This window comes from Salvelinus fontinalis, chromosome 21 (assembly GCF_029448725.1).
Source record: "Salvelinus fontinalis isolate EN_2023a chromosome 21, ASM2944872v1, whole genome shotgun sequence".
In the NCBI taxonomy this organism is placed as follows: domain Eukaryota; kingdom Metazoa; phylum Chordata; class Actinopteri; order Salmoniformes; family Salmonidae; genus Salvelinus; species Salvelinus fontinalis.
Window position 1 is genome coordinate 33545487 of NC_074685.1, and position 20626 is coordinate 33566112.

The following is a 20626-nucleotide window of genomic DNA, read 5'->3' on the forward strand; positions in this document are numbered from 1 at the left end:
TCGCTCTCTCCCAGGTAACTCAGTTCCTGCTGGATAAGACTCTGGTGATGGATGAGGACACGTTGTATGAGCTGTCCCTGAAGATTGAACCCCGCATCCCTCCTGGCTAAACACACAGAAACACCACCCAGTCGCTCTCAGTCCAGCTGCATCAGACACTTAGTAATTAGGGTTCTTATTGTTATCTGCTTGGTAACAATGGAACCAGTGGACGGGAGAGCCCTGAGAATCCCCCGGTTAAGGGTTCCTGTTACTTTGTCAGCATTGCCAATGATTATGCTTAAGAACTCTGGTGAAGATGTGCCTTGCTTGTAAATATGTACATATCAAGATTTAGTAATAAACTGTAAAGTGTGTTTATAACATGTGATAATGATTTCCTGATGATCTTGCATGCATTTCCATGTATACATTTACATTGCTCTGAAAAAGCCTCAAGTAGAACCCAGGTAGAGTCATGTATGGCTGTGACTGATTATGAGAGAGATGTCTAGACTAATGGCAGCGTGCCAGACTAATGGCAGCTGTGGGCAGACTAGTGGGGAGGAACAGTGGCGGTCACTATATTGCCCTCTACTGGTGAACTGGTGAAATTCAGCCTCATATCAAATAGTGATAACATTCCCCAAAGGTTTTTGCACTTCCTTGAAGACATCTCCATGGGTCCAATTCAATATTTTCCTTGGAGTCCGGGTTGTGTCCTGTCTGATTGTCATCGGGTCTCCGGTCTATTTAACTACAGCTGATAGACTAGAGTGGACCCGAATAGACCCGACCACAGCTCTGCATAGCCTATAGCATATTTATTATACGCTAATAAGGTGAATGTATTGACTTATAGAAGGCCTAGCCAAAATATAAAAAACTATTTGTTAACCAGAAGACCAACTTGGAAGATAAACATGATTTTTTTTGTCACTCGGGTCCAATCGAGTCTATCTGTGTCTGTTGAACAATTACCTGATTGGTTCTGGCCTTGTTCCTGTTGACACACACTGATGATGTAAGCATGGACTTTACATCCCGTCATTTAGCATGTTCATTTATTTACTTATTTATTAAGCATTTGAAACATTGTTTTAGGTCTGTCTATTGTTGTATTCACACTGGGCACAGACATCAATTCAACATGTATTCCACATTGGTTCAACCAGTGGGTTCCCCGTGGGTTCTCTGTATAAAGGTTTTAAACTGTTATTTGTGACAAGAAACATTTTAAGAAGATATTCGCATGAGGAGCCACTTTTCTCAACCTTGTAATTATGCACAATCTAATATACTGTAGATAATTCTCCCCAGAGCCAGACAGTGTATAGAGAATATACATGTACGGCTTAACCTTTGCCAGTCCTGACCCAAATCGCAGTTTCAGAAATGTTCTTCAATTAAGTGTAACATGTCTGTTTTGCGAATGACGACATTCAAGTAAAGGGACTTGACCCAAGCGGTCGTTACAGTTTACTTACAACTTGTGTCTGAATATTTCTCAATGTTGTAATTTATCTCTGGATGTGTTTATTTATTAGTATTTGTTCCATTTTTATCTGATTACTTGTTAAACAGTATTATTGGAAATCTTGCGCTATTGATTTGTAAAGTATGTCAATAGATGTGTAACTTCTTGGAGCTTTTGGATCGTTAAAGCGGTACGTTTCTCTTTCCTTACAGTGTTGTTCTTCAGATAACTGCTTTTCCCAGACTGCTTCCGTTTTCTACAGTCCTGAATGGCAGGAATCTTTCTCACATCCTGATAGCATCCACGGTCCTGCTTTTATACCTGAACATGTACTTTGTTATAAAACCTGCTGTTTAACCGCTGTATTTTTCCATGCACTTCCTTAGAGAATGTACAGATTTACACTCCTGGCTTGTAAATAAAATAAAAGTTGTTAATGTCACTTCTGTAGTAAGTTGATGTACATCTCAACAGTCAAGAGCTGAGAGAGGGGGGGAGAGGGGGGGGGGTAGAGATGGATAGAGAGAGGGGGAGAGCGAGAGAGAGAGAGAGAAAGAGAGGGGGGGAGATGGATAGAGAGAGGGGGGGGGGGGCTATCTATGTTTGGAGAGGGGAGGGGTCTTTGCGTCTAATACAGATCAAGGTCAATACGGGCAGCAGAGTCAGGACCATCCAAGGTGTTGCACCAGAAATACATTTGATTGGTCAGCAGCAAAGCTTCTTAAATACCCATTGGCCCACAGCGTACATTCCGACATTTTAATTGGCCTAAAGCACAGGTCCTAATCACGTGTTAGTGGGTAGAGTGTGGGATCAGAAAGAGAAATAGACTCCTGAAAGAGAAATCTTTAGCAGGGAGGGATACCAGCAGTGAAACAGGTACTGTACCCTCTATCTTTCTTTCTGTGTTCCCTCTCTCTGTAGCTCTACTATATCTCTCATTCAGACAAGGGGGGATAATAACAGACTGTTCTAAATGTATACATTTTAAAGTTGTAGATGCAGCCAGGTAGCTGTTAACATCTCCCTTCCACCCACAGACTATTAGTTCAGGTTTCCTTATGCGTATCTTTAGGAGATTTGGCTGACAGCTGTCACTATAATTGCTATATTGACATGACATTGATGGACAGAGCAGGAGCCTTTTGGCGTGGGAATGTAGACTGTCTACGTGGTCTAGTCTGACGTTCGGAAGGACAGCAGAGCGTCAATTCCTTAAGCACATTATTAGCTGTTATAACTGTCATGAGCTGCTTCACGACTTGAGATAATGCATCCTTTCGAGAGCTTTGCAAATAAGTAGCATTATGTCTGTTAACTCCATCACCATGTGTTTAACACTCCTCTCTGTATGGCTAGTAGCATGAAATTGCTCCCCGACACTCTGATCTTAGGTCAGTTTTTACATTTCTCCCCCTGATGGTAAACTGATCCTAGATCTGTGGTTTCAGAGCTGGTTCTAGTGTAATCCTGGCTTTAAGGCTTGTATTAGCACTGTGACTCTGAGGCATTTAAACCACCATACAGGCCTGTCATACCAGCTGCTCACCATTTATGACATAACCTTATCACTGATTCACTGGCGTTTCCTATCAGAGCTTCAGCCCCCTTTCGCTTCCTCCATCTCTGTGTCCATTGCTCTTTCTCTATCTCTCTATGTCTCTCCTTCTCTGTGTGTCTGTGTGTGTGTGTGTGCGTGCGTGCGTGCGTGTCTCTCTCTCTCTCCTCTCCTATCCTATCCTATCCACTCCCCGTGCCCTTGTCTTGGCCTGTGTCCTGTAATGAGAGGCTGTGACCGGTTCGGAATGTCAGAGCAGGACAGAACACGTGGCCTGTGGTGTTTTGATTCCTGAAAGAGCAGTCATGGCATTAGACCCGTTTGGCACTATTTCTCTCCTCTAGATTTCTATAAATAAACATGTCTTTCAGCGCTGACTGCCTCCTCTCAGACTGCCTCCTCTCAGACTGCCTCATCCTCTCAGACCCCTCAGCCACCTACTTTGTTCTGGTCTACTGTACTTCACTCGGGGGAAAACACAGCCACGATTTTGAGGTCAATAGTGTTGAGTTGACCCAGAGACCTTGTGTTCAGCCACTGAGATGCACATTGGGCTTCATTGATATGGATCGTAGAGTAGAGCGGGTGCACTGTCAGCTTTGCAGCTAACTGACGATCTGGCGATCAAACCGAATTCTATTCCTCCTCCAAGTCGTTACTGTATTCTTAATGAAGAACAATCACATGGAACTTTGTCAACTGACAACTGCAAATAATGATGTAATAGGTGTGTAGATTAATGAAGCAGAAAGTCAATCCCTGCTTCTGTTTTCTTAGTTACTAGACCTCTACAGATCTATATAGACCTCTCTGTTTTAAGACAGCTTTCCCTCTCTCTGTATCTATGTATCTCTGTCTCTCTCTTTCTCTTTCCCTCTCTCTCTGTCTCTCTCTTTCTCTTTCCCTCTCTCTCTGTCTCTCTCTTTCTCTTTCTCTTTCCCTCTCTCTCTGTCTCTCTTTCTCTTTCCCTCTCTCTCTGTCTCTCTATTTCTCTGTTTCTCCCTCTTTCTCTCCTCTGTGCAGAAGTGAAGGACAAGTCGGTGAGAACGACCTTTCACCTTGAGATTTTAGTCACAGGACATATGGAAAGGAATACCTTGCCCAGGGGCTAAACTAAAGTTAGTTTTATCTTGGTGACCTACGATCGGTGCACAGAGGCAACTTCCTACCTACACCCCCTTGATGGTGGTGGCCATTTTGCGTCAGCCATTTTGGGATAGTTAAGAGGCCGTCCTGTGAGGCCAGATCAGGAGACTGAGCTTAAACAGCCATCTGCTGAGACTCCCCTCTCATACTGTAAGCTCGTTATCAACGACCTGCATGAACTTTATCAGATGTAGAATTTTTAATATGATACGATTGAATACAGTACAATCAAAAAAACGGAAGCACATTGTAACTCAACTGAGGACATGGAGTGCTTGACCTGCAGCATCCACAGTCTGTATTTGATGGACAAAATGTAGTGGTCAAAGGGTTAAGAGCGTGACTGTCTGACTCTGCATCGTGAAGCTGGCTAAAACAGAGAAATACTGTCAGAAAGGTTAAAGGAAGGAAGTGTACTGCTCTTAAGAAGCGGAGGTTCTTCCCACAGCTAACCACAGTTATACATACACAACAAGAAACAAATGCATAAATAAACACATATTTAAGAATTAAAAGAAAGTACGGCCTTTGAAATGTGTAACTTATATCTTGTGGCTCTCTTCTTCCCTCTTCCTCTCTCTCTCCCCAGTTGACCTGATTCTGACCTTTGAACTGTCCAAGATGGCGTTCTCCTTCACTAGAATGATGTCCAGCCGTAACACGGCCACGCTGTTGGCCAGCCTGGGAGCAGGCACCATGGCAACCTGCTACCTGATGACTGACAGCAACATCCTGTCCGCTGAGGAGAGGAGGAAGCTCTACCCACCCAGGTAGGACTACAAAACTACATGGCCTCTGATGGACAGTGGACTACAAATAGCTTGGCCATATACAGACGACCTACAGAGGTTGGAGAAATCATTTGAGAGTACACGAGTTGGGCCTGGGATAGCTGCACCTGTTGAATGGGAAAAAACCTGAATCTGACACCCAGTTTGCAGTCAGTCTGTAAGTCAAAGGTAGAGGGGTGGGACAGGGAATGAAACCTAAGACGTTTCGTAGGCACAAGTTCAGTAGATACCTCCTCTGCCCTTTCTTACATTCACATATAGTAGACACGTACACACACACCCACACCCCCCCCCCCACACACGCACACACACACACACACACACACACACACACACACACACACACACACACACACACACACACACACACACACACACACACACACACACACACACACACACACACACACACACACACACACACACACACACACACACACAGGAACTAAGCCTTGAGCCACAGCTTAAACATATCACCAACACTCTAAAATAACTTCCTCTACTTGTCTCAATCAATCAAGCAACCAGTCAATCAATCAATCAATCAATATGTACCTGTAAAAACATTTTTTTTAATCCACATCACATCCAAAACAGCAGTGTATAAGCTGTCCTCTTGGCCAGAACTGTGTCCATAATCACACTCTATTTGAAATGTCCTTCATAATGCACACCTTTCGATCTTTTCATCTCTATGGTTCGAATGAAAACTACTTCTCCCATCATCCCCAGCGCTGACTTCCCTGACCTGAGGAGGCACAACAACTGCATGGCGCACGCCCTGACCCCTGCTATCTACGGCAAGCTGAGAGACCAAGTGACTCCTAACAACTGGACCCTGGACCAGTGCATCCAGACCGGAGTGGACAACCCGGGCCACCCCTTCATCAAGACTGTCGGCATGGTGGCTGGGGACGAGGAGAGCTACAAGGTACGAGGTGGAGGTTGCCTGTGTGCATCTTTCAATCTATCTGAAGGAGATCTGTTAACAGTCCATCCCGTCCTCTCCAGGTGTTCGCCGACCTCTTTGACCCCGTCATTAAAGACCGACACAACGGCTACGACCCCAAGACAATGAAACACCCCACTGATCTGGACGCATCCAAAGTAACACTTTTTTCCCCACGTTCTCTCTCTCCCTCTCCCTCTCCCTCTCCCTCTCCCTCCCTCCCTCCCTCTCTCTCTCTCTCTCTCTTTATCCTCAGATGTATGTACAATAACTGTCCCTTTCCATCCTCAGATCACTAACGGTGTTTTCGATGAGAAATACGTTCTGTCGTCTCGCGTGCGCACAGGCCGTAGTATCCGCGGTCTGAGCCTGCCCCCGTGCTGCTCCCGCTCGGAGCGCCGCGAGGTGGAGCGTGTGACCGTGCAGGCCCTGGCCGGCCTGAAGGGTGACCTGGCCGGGCACTACTACAGCCTGGGAGACATGACGGAGAAGGAGCAGCAGCAGCTTATTGATGTGAGACGCTCACAAAGGACTGCCATCGATCTCTGTATCCCCCTCTCCTTTCTCATTTGTCTGTCTCTAAAATGTACATGACTACATGTTTTCCTTGTAACCTGACTGCATACAGGATTCCTCTTATCCATGATATTGCCTATTTGTATTACTATGTTAATGACAGGGACTGTTGTGAAGACTGAAACAGTGCCACTGGAACCTGAACTGTAGTGACAGCATTGTCACATCAGTTTTATTTGGCCCGACTCTTCTGAAGACATGGTTCTCGATTGCACTAATTTATCTTCATTCCCCATTGGTAGGCCATCCAATTATTTTCGGGGAAGTTTTGCAGAGTTTTAGTTACCAAGTTAATCCACTCAGTCTAGATACATTGGGGTGACATCATGTTGCTTTTAAATCCTAATGGCTACGATAAGGATTGGAAATAGAGGCAATCCTTTTGGGATTTGGGAGAGACTAGACTAGTGTTGACCTTCGACCCTCAGTCTCATTGACCTTTGCCCTCTCACCCTCACGTTGCCTCAGGAGCACTTCCTGTTCGACAAGCCCGTCTCTCCTCTGCTGACATCTGCCTTCATGGCCCGTGACTGGCCTGATGCCAGGGGCATCTGGTAAGACCAGAGCAGTAGAGAGCCGAACCCTGTCCCTGTAGATCTAAAAGCCTGTAAGACTATCTTGTATTATAATAGCTGTAGAGATAGTACTATCTGTGAATAGGGGAATCTGGTGAGACCAAAAGAGTAGAAAGCAAAACCATGTTCCCACAGCATTAGAGGTCTTTGGGGAAGGTCTCTTCCTCTCAACTCCTCCCCAAAGTAGAATTACCTCTATGTAGTTGTAACCCTGACTTCCCTTTCCTTGACCGCTACCTTCTCCTCCTCCTCCTCCTCCCTCCTCTTCCCCGTAGGACCACTTCCTGTTTGACAAGCCTGTCTCCCCCTTGTTGACGTGTGCCTTCATGGCCCGTGATTGGCCCGACGGCAGGGGCCTCTGGTAGGGTCTACAAGGCTCTTACTAGCAGAAGCCTCTAACCAGCATGTGTGTTCTGTGATCATAGACGTTGACATAATCAGTGCAATCAACAAAGGTTTCTGGATTCTTAGGAATGTGTTCTTTCTTCCAGGCACAACAATGAGAAGACCTTCCTGATCTGGGTCAATGAGGAGGACCACACCAGGGTCATCTCCATGGAGAAGGGAGGAAACATGAAGAGAGTGTTCGAGAGGTTCTGCAGAGGACTCCAACAGGTACTTTACCTAATGTTACGTCTTAGTGGTTTAGTGATTTTTTGGCACGAATGTGAACACACAGTAGACAGTATATAATACCTCACATGTCCTTCCACCCTCTAGGTGGAGAAGCTGATCCAGGAGAGAGGCTGGGAGTTCATGTGGAACGAACACCTGGGTTACATCCTCACCTGCCCCTCCAACCTGGGCACTGGACTCAGGGCTGGAGTACACGTCAGACTGGCCAAACTCAGCAAGGTAACACACAATCTCTCTCTCTTCCCTAATGTTTTTACTTGACGTGTTCCTGTGCATTGACCCCTCCTTCCCAAGACAGAGCATTGGTTAAAGTTCTGTACTTACCCTGCAGGACCCCCGCTTCGGTAAGATCCTGGACAACATGCGTCTGCAGAAGAGAGGGACAGGCGGAGTCGACACGGCCACAACTGGAGACACCTTCGACATCTCCAACAACGACCGTCTGGGAAAATCTGAGGTAAAACTAGAACCGCTATTCTGAGACTGAATGACCGAATTAAACCATATACTCTATCTGGGCCAGAGATTAAAATCACTTTGACTGCTAATAACTGTGTATCCGTGTGTGTATAGGTGGAGTTGGTCCAGTTGCTGGTTGATGGAGTCAACTACCTGATCGACTGTGAGAAGAGGCTGGAAAGGGGCCAGGATATTAAGATCCCCGCCCCCATCGCCCAGTTCAGGAAGTAAAACACCTGAGCCCCACCTCTGAGAGGAAGTGACCTGCTCTGCGGTTAGGGAGAGCAGGAAGTGAGGCCCCAGCGGCGAGGAGCTAGGCCTGATCCATCCACTCGTGACCAAACTGAGCGGTTTGGAGTAAAGTAGCAGTAGTATGTCTTTCTGACAAGGTAAACATCTGTCTTTCTGCCCCTGAACAAGGCAGTTAACCCACTGTTCCCCGGTAGGCCGTCATTGTAAATAAGAATTTGTTCTTAACTGATTTGCCTAGTTAAATAAAGGTTACATTTCCACTAGTCCAGGTACAGGTGTTGATGTATTCCCCTCATGGTTAAGGCTGGGGTTGGGGGTATCATAATCTGATCCAAGATCTGTGGTTAGGAGCAACTTCTACCAGGAGCGAAAATCTTACCTGTAACACTAACCTCAATAAAAATCTACTTTAATAAAAACATCTGATTTCTGATCAACAAAACGACTCTGCTCGCTTTCCAAGGCGATATTACAGCTTGTGTCTTTCTCCTACTAACTTCACTACCTCACTAAGAGTTTATATACCTTAGCAATTAACAACTGACTTGGACTTTCCATAACATTCCCATTGGACTTTTCATGTGTAATGACTACGTAATAGATGATTCACTCCCTGTGAAGTTGACTGTATATGGCTGTGTTGTAGATGGAAGTCTGTCGTTAGGCGGAAGTCGCTCTGGATAAGTGCTAAAGTACTAAATGTAAAATATTTACAGCTCTAGTCGCGCCAGTGCATCTGTCTCCCAGCAGCTGATCTGCCATAATAGGGTTACGGCAGTAACAGTGTTTAACACTGAGTTAAGCACTTTTAGAGGTCAGTGAGAGGAACAGAGAGAAAGAAGCATGGCAGAAGCCCAATTCCGTCAATGGAAAACTACCAGCAGAATTCACACAGATGTCTTATTTAACCTTTCTTCATCCGGGTTATTCTCAATGAGATAAAATACAAACCCCTACATTGTAGTGGATTTGGAAGTAAGCACAGAGGGCTCTGACTCCCAGACAAGAATGGAAGCATCCTCAGTGCCAAAACGACTGTCTGTCTTAAAGGGTTGATTGTGTTCGTCTGTGTAGTCCCTGGGAGGGTAATTGGGCTTCTTGGAGCAGCTTAGTGACGTGGAGCTAATCAGCTAATCGCTGCCTGCTGTACTTACACACTAAAGAGGGTTAGTGTGAGCAGGGCCAGGGGACCGAAGAAACAGAAGGCATTAAGTGTACATATTTATTGCATGTGGGAAAAGACCAGAGGGCCCGCTGGACATAGCGTGACTGAGAGGGCAGGGGCCAGTGTGTGTGTAGGTGTGAGAGGATCTGTGTCAGAGAGGAAACTGAATCTGGTCCGTGTATTTTTAGCCGTGGTCTACGTGCTGACCACTAGACTTCTGGGTAATGCCAAAAAGGAGACACTAGGAAGTTTGAGAGAGGAGGGTTGTAGGTCTGTCTCATGTGAGACGTGGTATAATTCAGACGAGCAACAGGACAGCAACAGTTTAAGCTACATGCAACGTCACGTCTTCATGTCTAGGCCTGACGACCCCACTATGCTTTGCTTGTGTTCAGTACAGCTATATGACGTCGTAGCCTGGGATCTAGATTACCCAATGAAAAGAAATAATATCAGAACAGCCACTAAGCTCTACTCAGACTTGAATTTCCATTTGGACAATTCACATTACCCGCCCAATGGTCAAGCTATGTAAGATTACATCAGTATAAAAGTGTGGTGCTGCCTCTAATTCATGTATTTTCCATAACCATGTCGTCAGTCACTGGTCATTGTTAGCATCAGGAGCGAGCAGTTACCTCACCGACGCTCCAACTCCTATTGGCCTATTAGAGAGGTGTTGAGGACCATGGGAAACGGAGTCTGTACTGCAGAGACAATTCAATACAACAAGAGTTCATACATGTTTGAGGTAATCGGTCTAAGCAAGGCCCTGTGCAGAATCACTGATCTACAAATCATTTTGCATCTCAACTTTCAGCTCACTCTGTGATCAAGATTAGTGCACAGTGTTTTTGCTCAGACCGATCTCTTTGGACACACTGATTATTTATAATTTAATGGTAGACTTCACAGTGTATATATATATGAGTAGAGACCATATACCGTCTTTGGTAGACTGTCCACAGGCCACAGCATAAGACCAGAGCCCGATGGAGTCCATTTCTATTGTAGAGAAGTATTGCCCTCTAGTGGTGAAAAGTGACTGACATACACTAGTCTCAATACAGTAATATATGCATTTCAATAACACCAAGCCTTAACCAATAATGTAAAAAAAGCAGTGACTTATATAAACGCTGGATTGCTATTTATTGGCCACTGACAGGCTTTGAAGCCACCAGTCGGACATATTGCCTCACCCCGGCAGGAGCAGATCTCCATAAGAATGAAAGGAATTCTGCACTATTTCAATTAAATGTCAAGGACAAAATTACATGTATTTAAGTATTTTTTTTGTTTGTTTTGTAGTGGGGACCGTAACATTAGTAATATCCAAAAATGATACTTTAAGGAAAAACATTTCATACATATGTTTCGCTCACAATTTTAAAGTGTGCATTAAGGTGGCTGTAGTAGAATAAACGTGGCAAAAATAAATGTAGACATGAATAAATGCATTTCTAGAGCTTCCAAAAGTATTTTCCACAATGGTGGGTCCAATGTAATTTATATCCTCATGGCAGCTACTGTTCTACTGGTACTGTTCTACTGGTACTGGTCTGCTGGTTGTTGCTGAAGAATGTCTAAATGACTAAACGTCTGCCATCATCATTCACAAATCACTTTTTATGCCAAATAACTACTCATTATGTGATTAAGATTGGTGAATTTGTGCAGTGCCTTGCTAGGGCTGATCTCCTCGATGCACAGAAAGATTTTTAGAGTGGGAACCACTATCCTCCCAGTTACAGTGCAAGACTGACGAGCAGTTTCAATGGGAATGGGATGTCATAAACGTTATTTCTTTGATCTAAATCTCCTAACCTGCTACAACAACAAGAAAGTTACGTCCGGTCATAGCTGTACTCCCTCTAGTCAGAACCTTAAAAAGAGGCCAGTGAGCAATGGCATGAAGAGCAGTACTTCCTGTCACATGGTCAAACCATCTGCTAAATTTACAACATATGAACAAAACATTTCATGATAATCTCGCAAAGATACAAAAGCAAGTTCAGTCAAACTTTTTTTCCCCTTTTATAACATCTGGACCATTGAATTGGTGACAAACTGAAGTTATGGTAAACTTAAAAGCTAGTTCCACAGAGTAAAGTGCAACATAGGCAAAAAAAAGAAAAAGAAATATAAAATAAACATTTCGCCACACACCTGAACCTTGATGCTTTAAGTGTTTTTTTTATCATTTTGTTGGTTTTGGGGTTGATTTTTTCTGTTACATATTTTAGTGAGGGAAAGGAGTGAGATGAAAAGGGTTAACAATCAGACCACAAGTTGAGCATTTACCAAATAGTTTTCAAAACACTTCATGATCTTTATACAGAGGTCTGCACCAGCACTTCTGTGTACAAATCATGAACAAATTGAGCATAACATTTCCATCTAGATCTTTCTTTCCATTGTATTTTTTTTGTTCCCTCTTTAACAAGTTGCTCTCTTGGGCTTAATTCCGGCATTTTTATAATTTAAGAAATCAGTAGAAAGTTAGTAACAGCCACAAGCTGACACCCAGAGGTGACCAACCTGCCTGATTCACGACACAGTCCTGTTGCCAGGGAGAAGTGGAGCTGAGATATATTGCCCCAGGAGGAGGGGGACTAGAAGGATGTGTGTACGTGTGTGGGGGCATTTTCAGGAGATTGGGTAAGAGCAGAGAGGGGTGTAGGGGGGTTTTGGAAGGGGGGGGGGGGGGTAGAGTAGATAGAGGAGGCCGGGAATAGGAAGAGGGAGTCACACGTTTGCGTTCTCAGTCCACAGGTCGTTTTTCTCCATGTTTCTTTGTAAACTCTTCTGCGTTCTTAAAGAATTTTTTACGGTCCTTAGAGTATTCCTCTGCTAGGTCTGCCCTGAGAGGATGCTCTGGCTGGGGGTCGTTGACCAGCGCAATCAGGGACTGGATCACTGCGGGAAGACAAGCAGAACAAAAGAGGAGACTAAGAATGATGTAAAAATGGAGGATGGCGTCATGTAGTCCAGATGAAACAGATGAGAAAGACATTGAAATCCATAACCACGTAGAGGTTGCAGGATGGAAACATCTCCAGCCAAATAGACAGGAGCCTCCGAGGGAGAGGAGACTGGAGGGTTAGGGTTCAGGCGGCATTTCAATGACAAATTACAAAGACTGCAATAAAAACTACTACTTAAAAAGATATGAGAAGAAACCACTGTCTATTGTCTTTGTCTGAGTGTGCGTGCGTCTTTCCGCCGTACCTTGGTCAGTTTTAGTGGCTGGTTTCCAGTTCTCTGCGCTGATCACAGGCAGACACACCTGTCCCTTCTCGTCGATGTTGGGGTGGTAGATCTTGGTCTTGAACGTGATCTTGGGGGGCTTGAAGGGGTACTCTGCTGGGAAGATGATCTCGATTCTGAAAGCACCTTTATCGTATGGAGGGTTGTCCTTTTAGAGGGGACAGAGACAATGACGTTTGGTTAAAAGGTGAGCTGATGTCCTACTGAACATGCCACAGCAACAAAGGAATTGCAATATCGCGGAGAGTGCCTTGTTCCTCCTTGTTATTCTGGTCATGTTCATGTCTGTCCGGAGACAAGAGTAGTAAAGAGTGACTTACTGGAACAATGAGGCCTTGCCAAGTCAAAATATTTGATTCATCCACTTGAATGTTACGAAAATTTTTCATTCCAGACTTGCGGATTTCATCAAGTTCCTGAAAAAGAGGGTGAATACATCATGAGCAAGTTCTCCTGTACAGTTAGTTAATCATAACCATTACAGGAAGCAGAAAGGTTTTTATCAAACAAGAGATAAAGAACTGATAAAACATGTTCCTGTGTTGGCTGAGTCCTAGTAACCACTAAACAACCTGTGTCCTATAGGTCAAAAACAACTGAATGACTACAGACACACAAACACACGGGGCGACATACGGAACTAGACACACAGGGTGGCAGGTAGCCTAGCAGTTAGAGCATTGGGCCAGTAACCGAAAGGTCGCTGGTTTGAATACCCGAGCCAACAAGGCACTTAACCCTAATTTGCCCTATATTTCAGTGAAAATAAAAAATAAATGTCATACAAGTAAAAGACTGGATGACTAAAAGTACTAGGGATTAACCTATATGTTAACTTATCAACTGTCAGTCTCATCCCTGGAATCAAGCAGCCACACCCCTTCTCAACCAGGAAGTGGTCCAGTGAACTCTCACACTGATCTCACTACAGAACACTGCTTTCTGCCACACCAGAGGACTGACTCATAAATCACACCGTTCAGTGGAAATAATGAGATTGGGGTATTGTTATAGTTACAAGGACATTATGGTTAACACACCCATACACATAAGAATAAAACATGGGCACAGCTTCCTGATTTCATGAATTATCAAATCAGAGCGCGAATGTAACCTTATTCTGTGTTACTCTGGATAAGACCACTGCTACAGGATTACAATGCAAACGACTGTCAAACTAAGATGTATAGAGTTCAAAACATTGTATTTATTCTTGTTGACTTGGTGGGGACTGTTTACTTGGAGTAATTATCCTAGGCTGGGTCAAATGGTGGCTGACAAAAGCAAGGGAAAAGATAAATGCCAATTATGATAAGGCCGGGTTGTTGACATCCAGTGTTGAGAACATGGTTGTTTAAACCCGGTGTTACCTCAAATTGAGATCGACTGAATGAAATTAAACTAAATTAACTAGCTAGCTTAACGTTACTTGGCAGCCGCATGCTCAATTTCACTTTCGATTCACTCGACTATTCAAAACAATTCAAAGCTAAGAAACCCAAATCACAGGAAATGGGTTTGGCTGTTTACCGGTAGCTACCTCATTACGTTAGCAAGATTGTATATACATCGGGGTAACATTAGCTGGTCAGCTTCCTCGCCTCGGTTTCACATTGAGAAAATAAACTTGCTAGGTAACACTAACCCGAATTGCTAACTCACTAGCTAGCTCAATGAACCACACTGCTAACGACCTATGTAACTGTTGTGCGTAGCTAGCTAGCACAATTAACTCCCTGCTAAGTTAGTATTAAGCTAGCTACAGTACGTAGCTAGCTAAAGTTTTTCTGAGCCGAAGATCAAAAATGTTGAAGCGCGATTATCACCCAACTGATGACACAATACTGAATTGAATCTTAATTGATGATGACACATGGTTAGCCTTGTTAATGAATTTAGATTAACAAAACGTTTAATTCGAATCTAGCCTATTAATATGCCGGTGCTAACATGACCAAAAAACAACTGCTAGCTGGTTAGCTTAGCATACTAACGTCATTTTCCGCCTACCGAGTTTCATGAGGTTTCTGACAGTGTGGGGCTAAATAAAACAAATTTAACGACACATTTCATTTTATCTGAGATTTGGGAGTCCGAATGTTTTACTTTCTTTAATCTAACAAGAGAAAATCCTAATTGGATTGATCAGGAAATGTACCTTGTGCAGCCTCCTGCTCGCCGCCATCGTGGAATTACTGTCTGTACCCAGAATACACAGCGATATCCAAATGTTGCTCTTACTGTCTCCTCTGTACAGTGTGTACGCACGCACTCTTTCCGAATGAAAAACAACACTGTACTTGGAGTGTACGGCTACTTTGATTTTACTATATTTGTCCGTTAGTCATTTTGTCAAATGAGAGTATTCGTCCATTTATTTAGGCTATTTTGTGAGAATCCTAAACATGGGCCACTATTTCTCACTTGATTGAAATAGTAAAAGGGTATTCATCTGAGGCCATATAATATCTGAAAACATACTGGTAGCAGGTTGATGTTGAAATAAGAAGATAAGATCATGTTACAAAATATGTAACAATGGTTTCAATGCCATGCCCCCTGGTAAGCCTAATCAATAAAACATTCTGAAGCCACAAGAAAACCAGTGTGCTGTAGTTCATTTTTCAAATAATTTGTTTATGCACCAGGAACAATATAAGGTGTACAAATAATCAAACTTTTGCTTTATAGCTATTGAATAGCCCACTACCATGATATGGTATACTGTATGTTCAATACATTAAAAAAAGTTGCATGGCACGATTTAAACTGAAGTGGATGTTATGAAAGTGTATACGGTGTCCTCTAGAGGGAATACTAGTCCATTTAGAATCCCTTGCAGCCTCTAGAGAGCACACACACACACACACACACACACACACACACACACACACACACACCGTTGGGGAGTAACTGATTACATGTAATCAGTTAAATCTAATCTGATTACCATTTTTGTTTACTGTAATGAGTTATGTTACCAGCAAAACTATTGTGTCAGATTACAGACACTTTTGAAAAACTAGATTACTTCTTGGATTACTTTCAAATTCAGAAAGGATTTTTTGCAGAAAAAAATACATTATGACACCTCCGTTTTATCAATGACATTCAATTCAGCATTGGAAAAAGGTGCAAATTTAAATTAGCTCCATCTGATAAAAGTAATCAGATTACGTCACTGAGTTTGGGTAATCCAAAAGTTACGTTACTGATTACAATTTTGGACAGGTAACTAGTAACTAACAGACACATAGGACGTTTTTCTTGGTAAACCCTTCTCATGTTACGGATTACATCTAGAAAGTAACACACACACACAGTGCGTGACAGTAGTTAAAGATTAAGTGGCCTCTTTTCACCTCGTCTTCCTGTGACCCACTCTTCATAGGGATAGATGGAGAGAGGTTAGTTACAATGAGTAGTCTAATTTATTTATCTTTCTGCTCCTTGTCACTTGTATAAGCATACAGTTGAACTCATAAGCTGAATGCATTTATTAACAATGGCTTTTAAACCACAACTTTTCCATGATTTATTAACCCTGTCAATTTATTGTCAAAATGTTTCTTTAAAATTGATATTTTATATTTAATAGAGGTCCACTAATTTGGGTGCTCTTTTTATCTCACACTAAATGTCATATTGGCAATCAAATATAGGCAACGTAATCATTATTGGCATAGTCATAATTAATAAGACATGTCAAGGATGAAATAATATTGAGCCTTCATGTCAGCAAGCTGTAAGATATGAAAGAATTTAAGTCCTTTCTCTGACAGAGACATTACGTAACCCAATGGTTCCCAACCTTTTTCGGTTAATGTACCACCAAGTACATTTTGCTTTGCCCAGAGTACCCCTGAAGTTCCCCCTCATGTGCATTTTACCAGTAAGCCTATGGTCTCATGAGTCTTCTCACGTACCCCTGGTTGGGAACCACTGATGTAACCTATAATCAGCCTGCACCACACCCTCTTATCACCAGTGCTTTTTCTCATCAAGGAGCTGTGCTTGACTTGGACTGAAATAGGTGTCGGTACTCATTTTGGGTGCCGGTACTGTTTACATTTAGGTGCAGGAGCTCCACAATACTTTGAGCTAATATTCTATAAGAGGAACAGGAGCTCAAGCAGTAGAACATTTGACGTGCCAAGACTCAGCTCCGGTGAGCTCCTTCCCAAGTCAAGCACCCTCAAGGAGTCTGTTTCAAGGATACCTTGCTCAAGCAAAGGATATTTGAGTTCGTACAATGCCAGGGGCCCATACATACAGTGTGGCAGAGGCCGTTGTTATCTTTGTGGATTCTGGTCAACTTTTCCGGCTTGTATCCTGGTTGTTCAGGTTAAACTGACACACAAAACTTTTTCCCCTGGGCACTTCTGCTCATCAGAGGCTGGTCTGGCAGGGCTAAGAGGCTTTTCTCCTCTCTTCCCTTTCAGTTTGCTTTTATTTAAATTTGGGTCAAGGGGTTATGGTTCCCATTACCATTCACCTGGCCGCATGAAATTATGCTGGCAGCACAATCACAGATTTATTTTTGTCAAAATAAGAGTCCCCCTGCAAATAAATGCTAATCTTTGTGAATGTCATTTTTTTGCACTCTAGTGCAGTACAACTGTTTTTCACAGCATGGCAACAATCTTTTAAAAAAATGTATGGATAATTTGCCATACTTTTATATTTATAACAGCATTTATTTAGAAAGTTTACACCAATACTGGTATGTTGAACGCTAGTGTGTAGGCTACATGTATATGTAAAGAAATACACTTTTAATAAAATACAAATATATTTAAGCAATTCTCTATGTCCAGTATGAAGGAAGTTAGAGGTAGTTTTGCGAGCCAATGCTAACTAACATTAAGGCAATGACTGGAGGTCGATGGGTATCTGCTAGTCCCATAGCATGCTAGCAGATACCCATTGACTTCCAGTCATTGCGCTAACGCTAGTTAGCATCTTTTTCAAACTTCACGCAGATATAAAAATCTGCATCTGACACCGGGGAGTAAAGAATCCCTTTAAACATTCTGTCAGATACTGGGTTAGCCAAAGTAAACTAGTTAGCTAGTTATCTACTTAGTCGTTTCATTTCCACTTGCCATCAAAACAATTTCAACAGCAGAATTATATCAGAAAAATACTTATCTTACTCCAGAAATATATAATATTACAAAAGCAGAAGGTAATTATAGTGCAACTTAACTCTGATCGCGTCTGGCTAATAACTCACAAAAAAATATCCTCAGGAGTGAAGAGGAGCGCTTCACTTCAAGAGCCGTGGTGGAGATACGGGGTTTGAGAGCCAATGGACTTAAGACTTGATGACAAGCTATTTTGAATAGATTTCATTGGTCAAGGGGTAGTGAAAAGTTCTTACAGACGTAAAGTGGAACCAATAGTATCGATTAAAAAAATGAAAATCACTAAACATTTGGAGAGAAGAGGTTTTCAACTGACAGCAACGATATAATAATATAAATGTATTTAACTGAAGTGATTTGATCAAATATAACTGAGTAAAAAGTAAGTTACTTGAGTAAGAGTACAAGTACACCCCACAGAAAGTAACCAAACAAGTACTAGTTCCTCTATAAATTACTTATGTACATGTAAATACTTACTTGTAGGGCGTTACTACCCACCTCTGATTGTGGCCTATGGAATGGGTGTAGTAAAAGGCCAGCAACATTCCATATTATTCAGTGCCGTATGAAATTACACAATGTATAGATTATACAGAACCTACGGAGTACTCCCAACCCCACTTTTATATAGGCACGTTTTTTTCCACTATAAGCCCAACATTGTCAACATACTAGCCTGAACAGTGTATTTTTCAATAGTGGTCTTAAAATTCCTTCGTGCAGTTCTTATAAGCACAATAAAAATCGAAATTGATTCAAATGTATTGTAAAACTGGTTGTTTGGATCCTGGATGCTGATTGGACAACATCTTTTTTAGCCTGCTGCTAATGTCAAAATGGGCTTTATAAATACATTTGATTGATTGATTGGACAAGCAGCGTTCCAAGCCGTGCTGTATTGGCCGTCACAGGCACACCTATGCCTGCTAACAGTTCCATCTGAAAATAATCACTTTAATTTTGCTGTCCGAATCACCGCTTGTATTTATTTCAACTCACACATTATTTCCCCTTGCTTCCAACCTAGCATTTAGTTTGGTAAAGCGAGGGTTAACATAAGCCTTGCAGTCTGCCTGTACTACCTCAGAAACAATGTCTCACTTTTAAAGGTGCTACACATAGGATTTATTTATATTTTTGCATTGTAATTTCAGAAAATGGCCATAATATATCTGGCGCGAATAGAGCTCTCCAATTTGTAGTCCTAAAACCCGGAAATAAGTTACCTCTGGTTCGTTCAGCCATCCCTATGGGAAAAATGAACGGGGAAAGAATAGGGTTTTGGTATAAACGCCGAAAACAAGGTCTGAGGTTAACACAGGCTTAGGAGATCGTATACGTTTTGTTCTATGAGATAATGGCAGCCACTTAACATAACATTTATTAATTATAAAGCATTGATGTGATTTGTGTTTTTTATTATTACATACATTCTTCAAAATACACAAAGTGCCGTTAGTTGTTGAATATAATCTCATAGAACAAAACGTACAATATATCCTAAGCCTGTGTTTACCACAGGCCATATTTTCAGCGTTTATCCAAAAACCCTACAGAAATGATATTCATTATCCTCATAGGCCTCATTTTTCCGAAGGACCATGGCGGAGTTAGTGCCTACAAAAAGACGCCATTATTATTTCTCTATGTTTTATGTAGCTGACCACGCCATGGAAATTATGTGCGCGCTTCTTATGTTGCAGAAGTCAGCATATTGTTGTGACTCTGGATGGCCAGATTGCTAGCAAGAATAACAAGAAACTGCCATGTGGGGAATCTTATTTGGCTCCTTTCAGCTTGTTCATGCATGATACCATGTATTGTTTTGAGGTGTTTTGACTGTTGGGTTTGTTGCTAAGCAACCCACAATTTTTGTCCCGTATCTTCTTTTTTGAATTGTATTTTTATTTTGTTTTATTATTATTAACAAACAAATATCAACAAACAAAAGAGGAATAGTTACATGCAAACAAGCATACATACAAACTATTGACATTGCCAGGAATCATAAACAAACAAATCATATTCATAACCAAACAGTGAACCAGTTTCACAGTATTACTTACCCGCCAGTGTTGTGATTGGCTGTGATATTGCTCTTGATTTCTCCGACTTGAGCGGTATCTGTTGTCATTCTGGGAAAGCTGTTTTGGCTTTGTGGCTGGGTTATCTAGTGGAAATCGCCCTGTCATTTCCTGGTTGCTAAAATCTACACTGTTCGCTCAATTTACGTTTATGTGACAAAACAAGCACTGAATACTGTAGGGAATCATTGTATCATCTAAATCACCATCGAAAATATATTTTCAATACCAAAAAATATGGTTTATACAGCTGTAAAAAAGTTACTTTCGGTTTTGTTCCACCACCTTCAAACTGCAGTTTTGGTCCACCAGTTTCAAACAGCTGAGCCTAAAAATTATATTTTTTGTTATTGAAAATATATTTCACAGCAACACAGCTCACAGCGATTTAGATTGGTAGAATGATTCCCTATACCAGGGGTACTCAATAGCTATTTGAGAAGGTCTAGTCACACAAATGTCTTAGGTGGCAAAGGTTCGGATGGATAACATAGTAACAAACCCCCACTCACACACCTCTTGTTTCTCGGAGAGAAAATTGTGCATTTTTAAAGCTATT

At 42.3% G+C, this 20626-nt stretch overlaps 3 protein-coding genes across 5 annotated transcripts in view; 2 read left to right on the top strand and 1 right to left on the bottom strand.

Annotated features, from left to right (window-relative positions):
* The window catches only part of LOC129818720 (ras-specific guanine nucleotide-releasing factor 2-like), a 39722-nt gene extending 37824 nt beyond the window's left edge, over nucleotides 1-1898 (top strand). The window contains exon 24 of the mRNA XM_055874889.1: nucleotides 15-1898. Coding sequence (XP_055730864.1) covers nucleotides 15-110 — 96 coding nt within the window. The 3' untranslated portion in view covers nucleotides 111-1898. The remainder of the gene's footprint in view (nucleotides 1-14) is intronic.
* A 333-nt stretch (nucleotides 1899-2231) lies between these two features.
* On the top strand, nucleotides 2232-8819 carry LOC129818721 (creatine kinase S-type, mitochondrial-like). 2 transcript variants are annotated; one of them, XM_055874891.1, is made up of 11 exons: nucleotides 2294-2335; nucleotides 4038-4054; nucleotides 4750-4930; nucleotides 5684-5882; nucleotides 5963-6058; nucleotides 6192-6413; nucleotides 7327-7412; nucleotides 7543-7666; nucleotides 7772-7906; nucleotides 8019-8144; nucleotides 8261-8819. In XM_055874891.1, the coding sequence occupies exons 3-11, from the start codon at nucleotides 4782-4784 to the stop codon at nucleotides 8375-8377; spliced, it is 1254 nt and encodes a 417-aa protein (XP_055730866.1). In that variant the 5' UTR covers nucleotides 2294-2335; nucleotides 4038-4054; nucleotides 4750-4781; the 3' UTR covers nucleotides 8378-8819. The 2 variants fall into 2 exon arrangements, with proteins under 2 accessions (XP_055730865.1, XP_055730866.1); XM_055874890.1 differs by lacking the exon at nucleotides 4038-4054 and having other exon boundaries at nucleotides 2232-2335.
* Nucleotides 8820-11581: 2762 nt separating this feature from the next.
* LOC129818722 (ubiquitin-conjugating enzyme E2 L3) lies at nucleotides 11582-20190 on the bottom strand. 2 transcript variants are annotated; one of them, XM_055874892.1, is made up of 4 exons: nucleotides 20050-20190; nucleotides 13154-13249; nucleotides 12795-12981; nucleotides 11582-12482 (listed from the first exon to the last, which is right to left on the bottom strand). In XM_055874892.1, exons 1-4 carry the CDS (start codon nucleotides 20173-20175, stop codon nucleotides 12328-12330), a joined length of 564 nt encoding a protein of 187 aa, XP_055730867.1. In that variant the 5' UTR covers nucleotides 20176-20190; the 3' UTR covers nucleotides 11582-12327. The 2 variants fall into 2 exon arrangements, with proteins under 2 accessions (XP_055730867.1, XP_055730868.1); XM_055874893.1 differs by lacking the exon at nucleotides 20050-20190 and adding an exon at nucleotides 14992-15099.
* Between the last annotated feature and the right edge of the window lie 436 nt (nucleotides 20191-20626).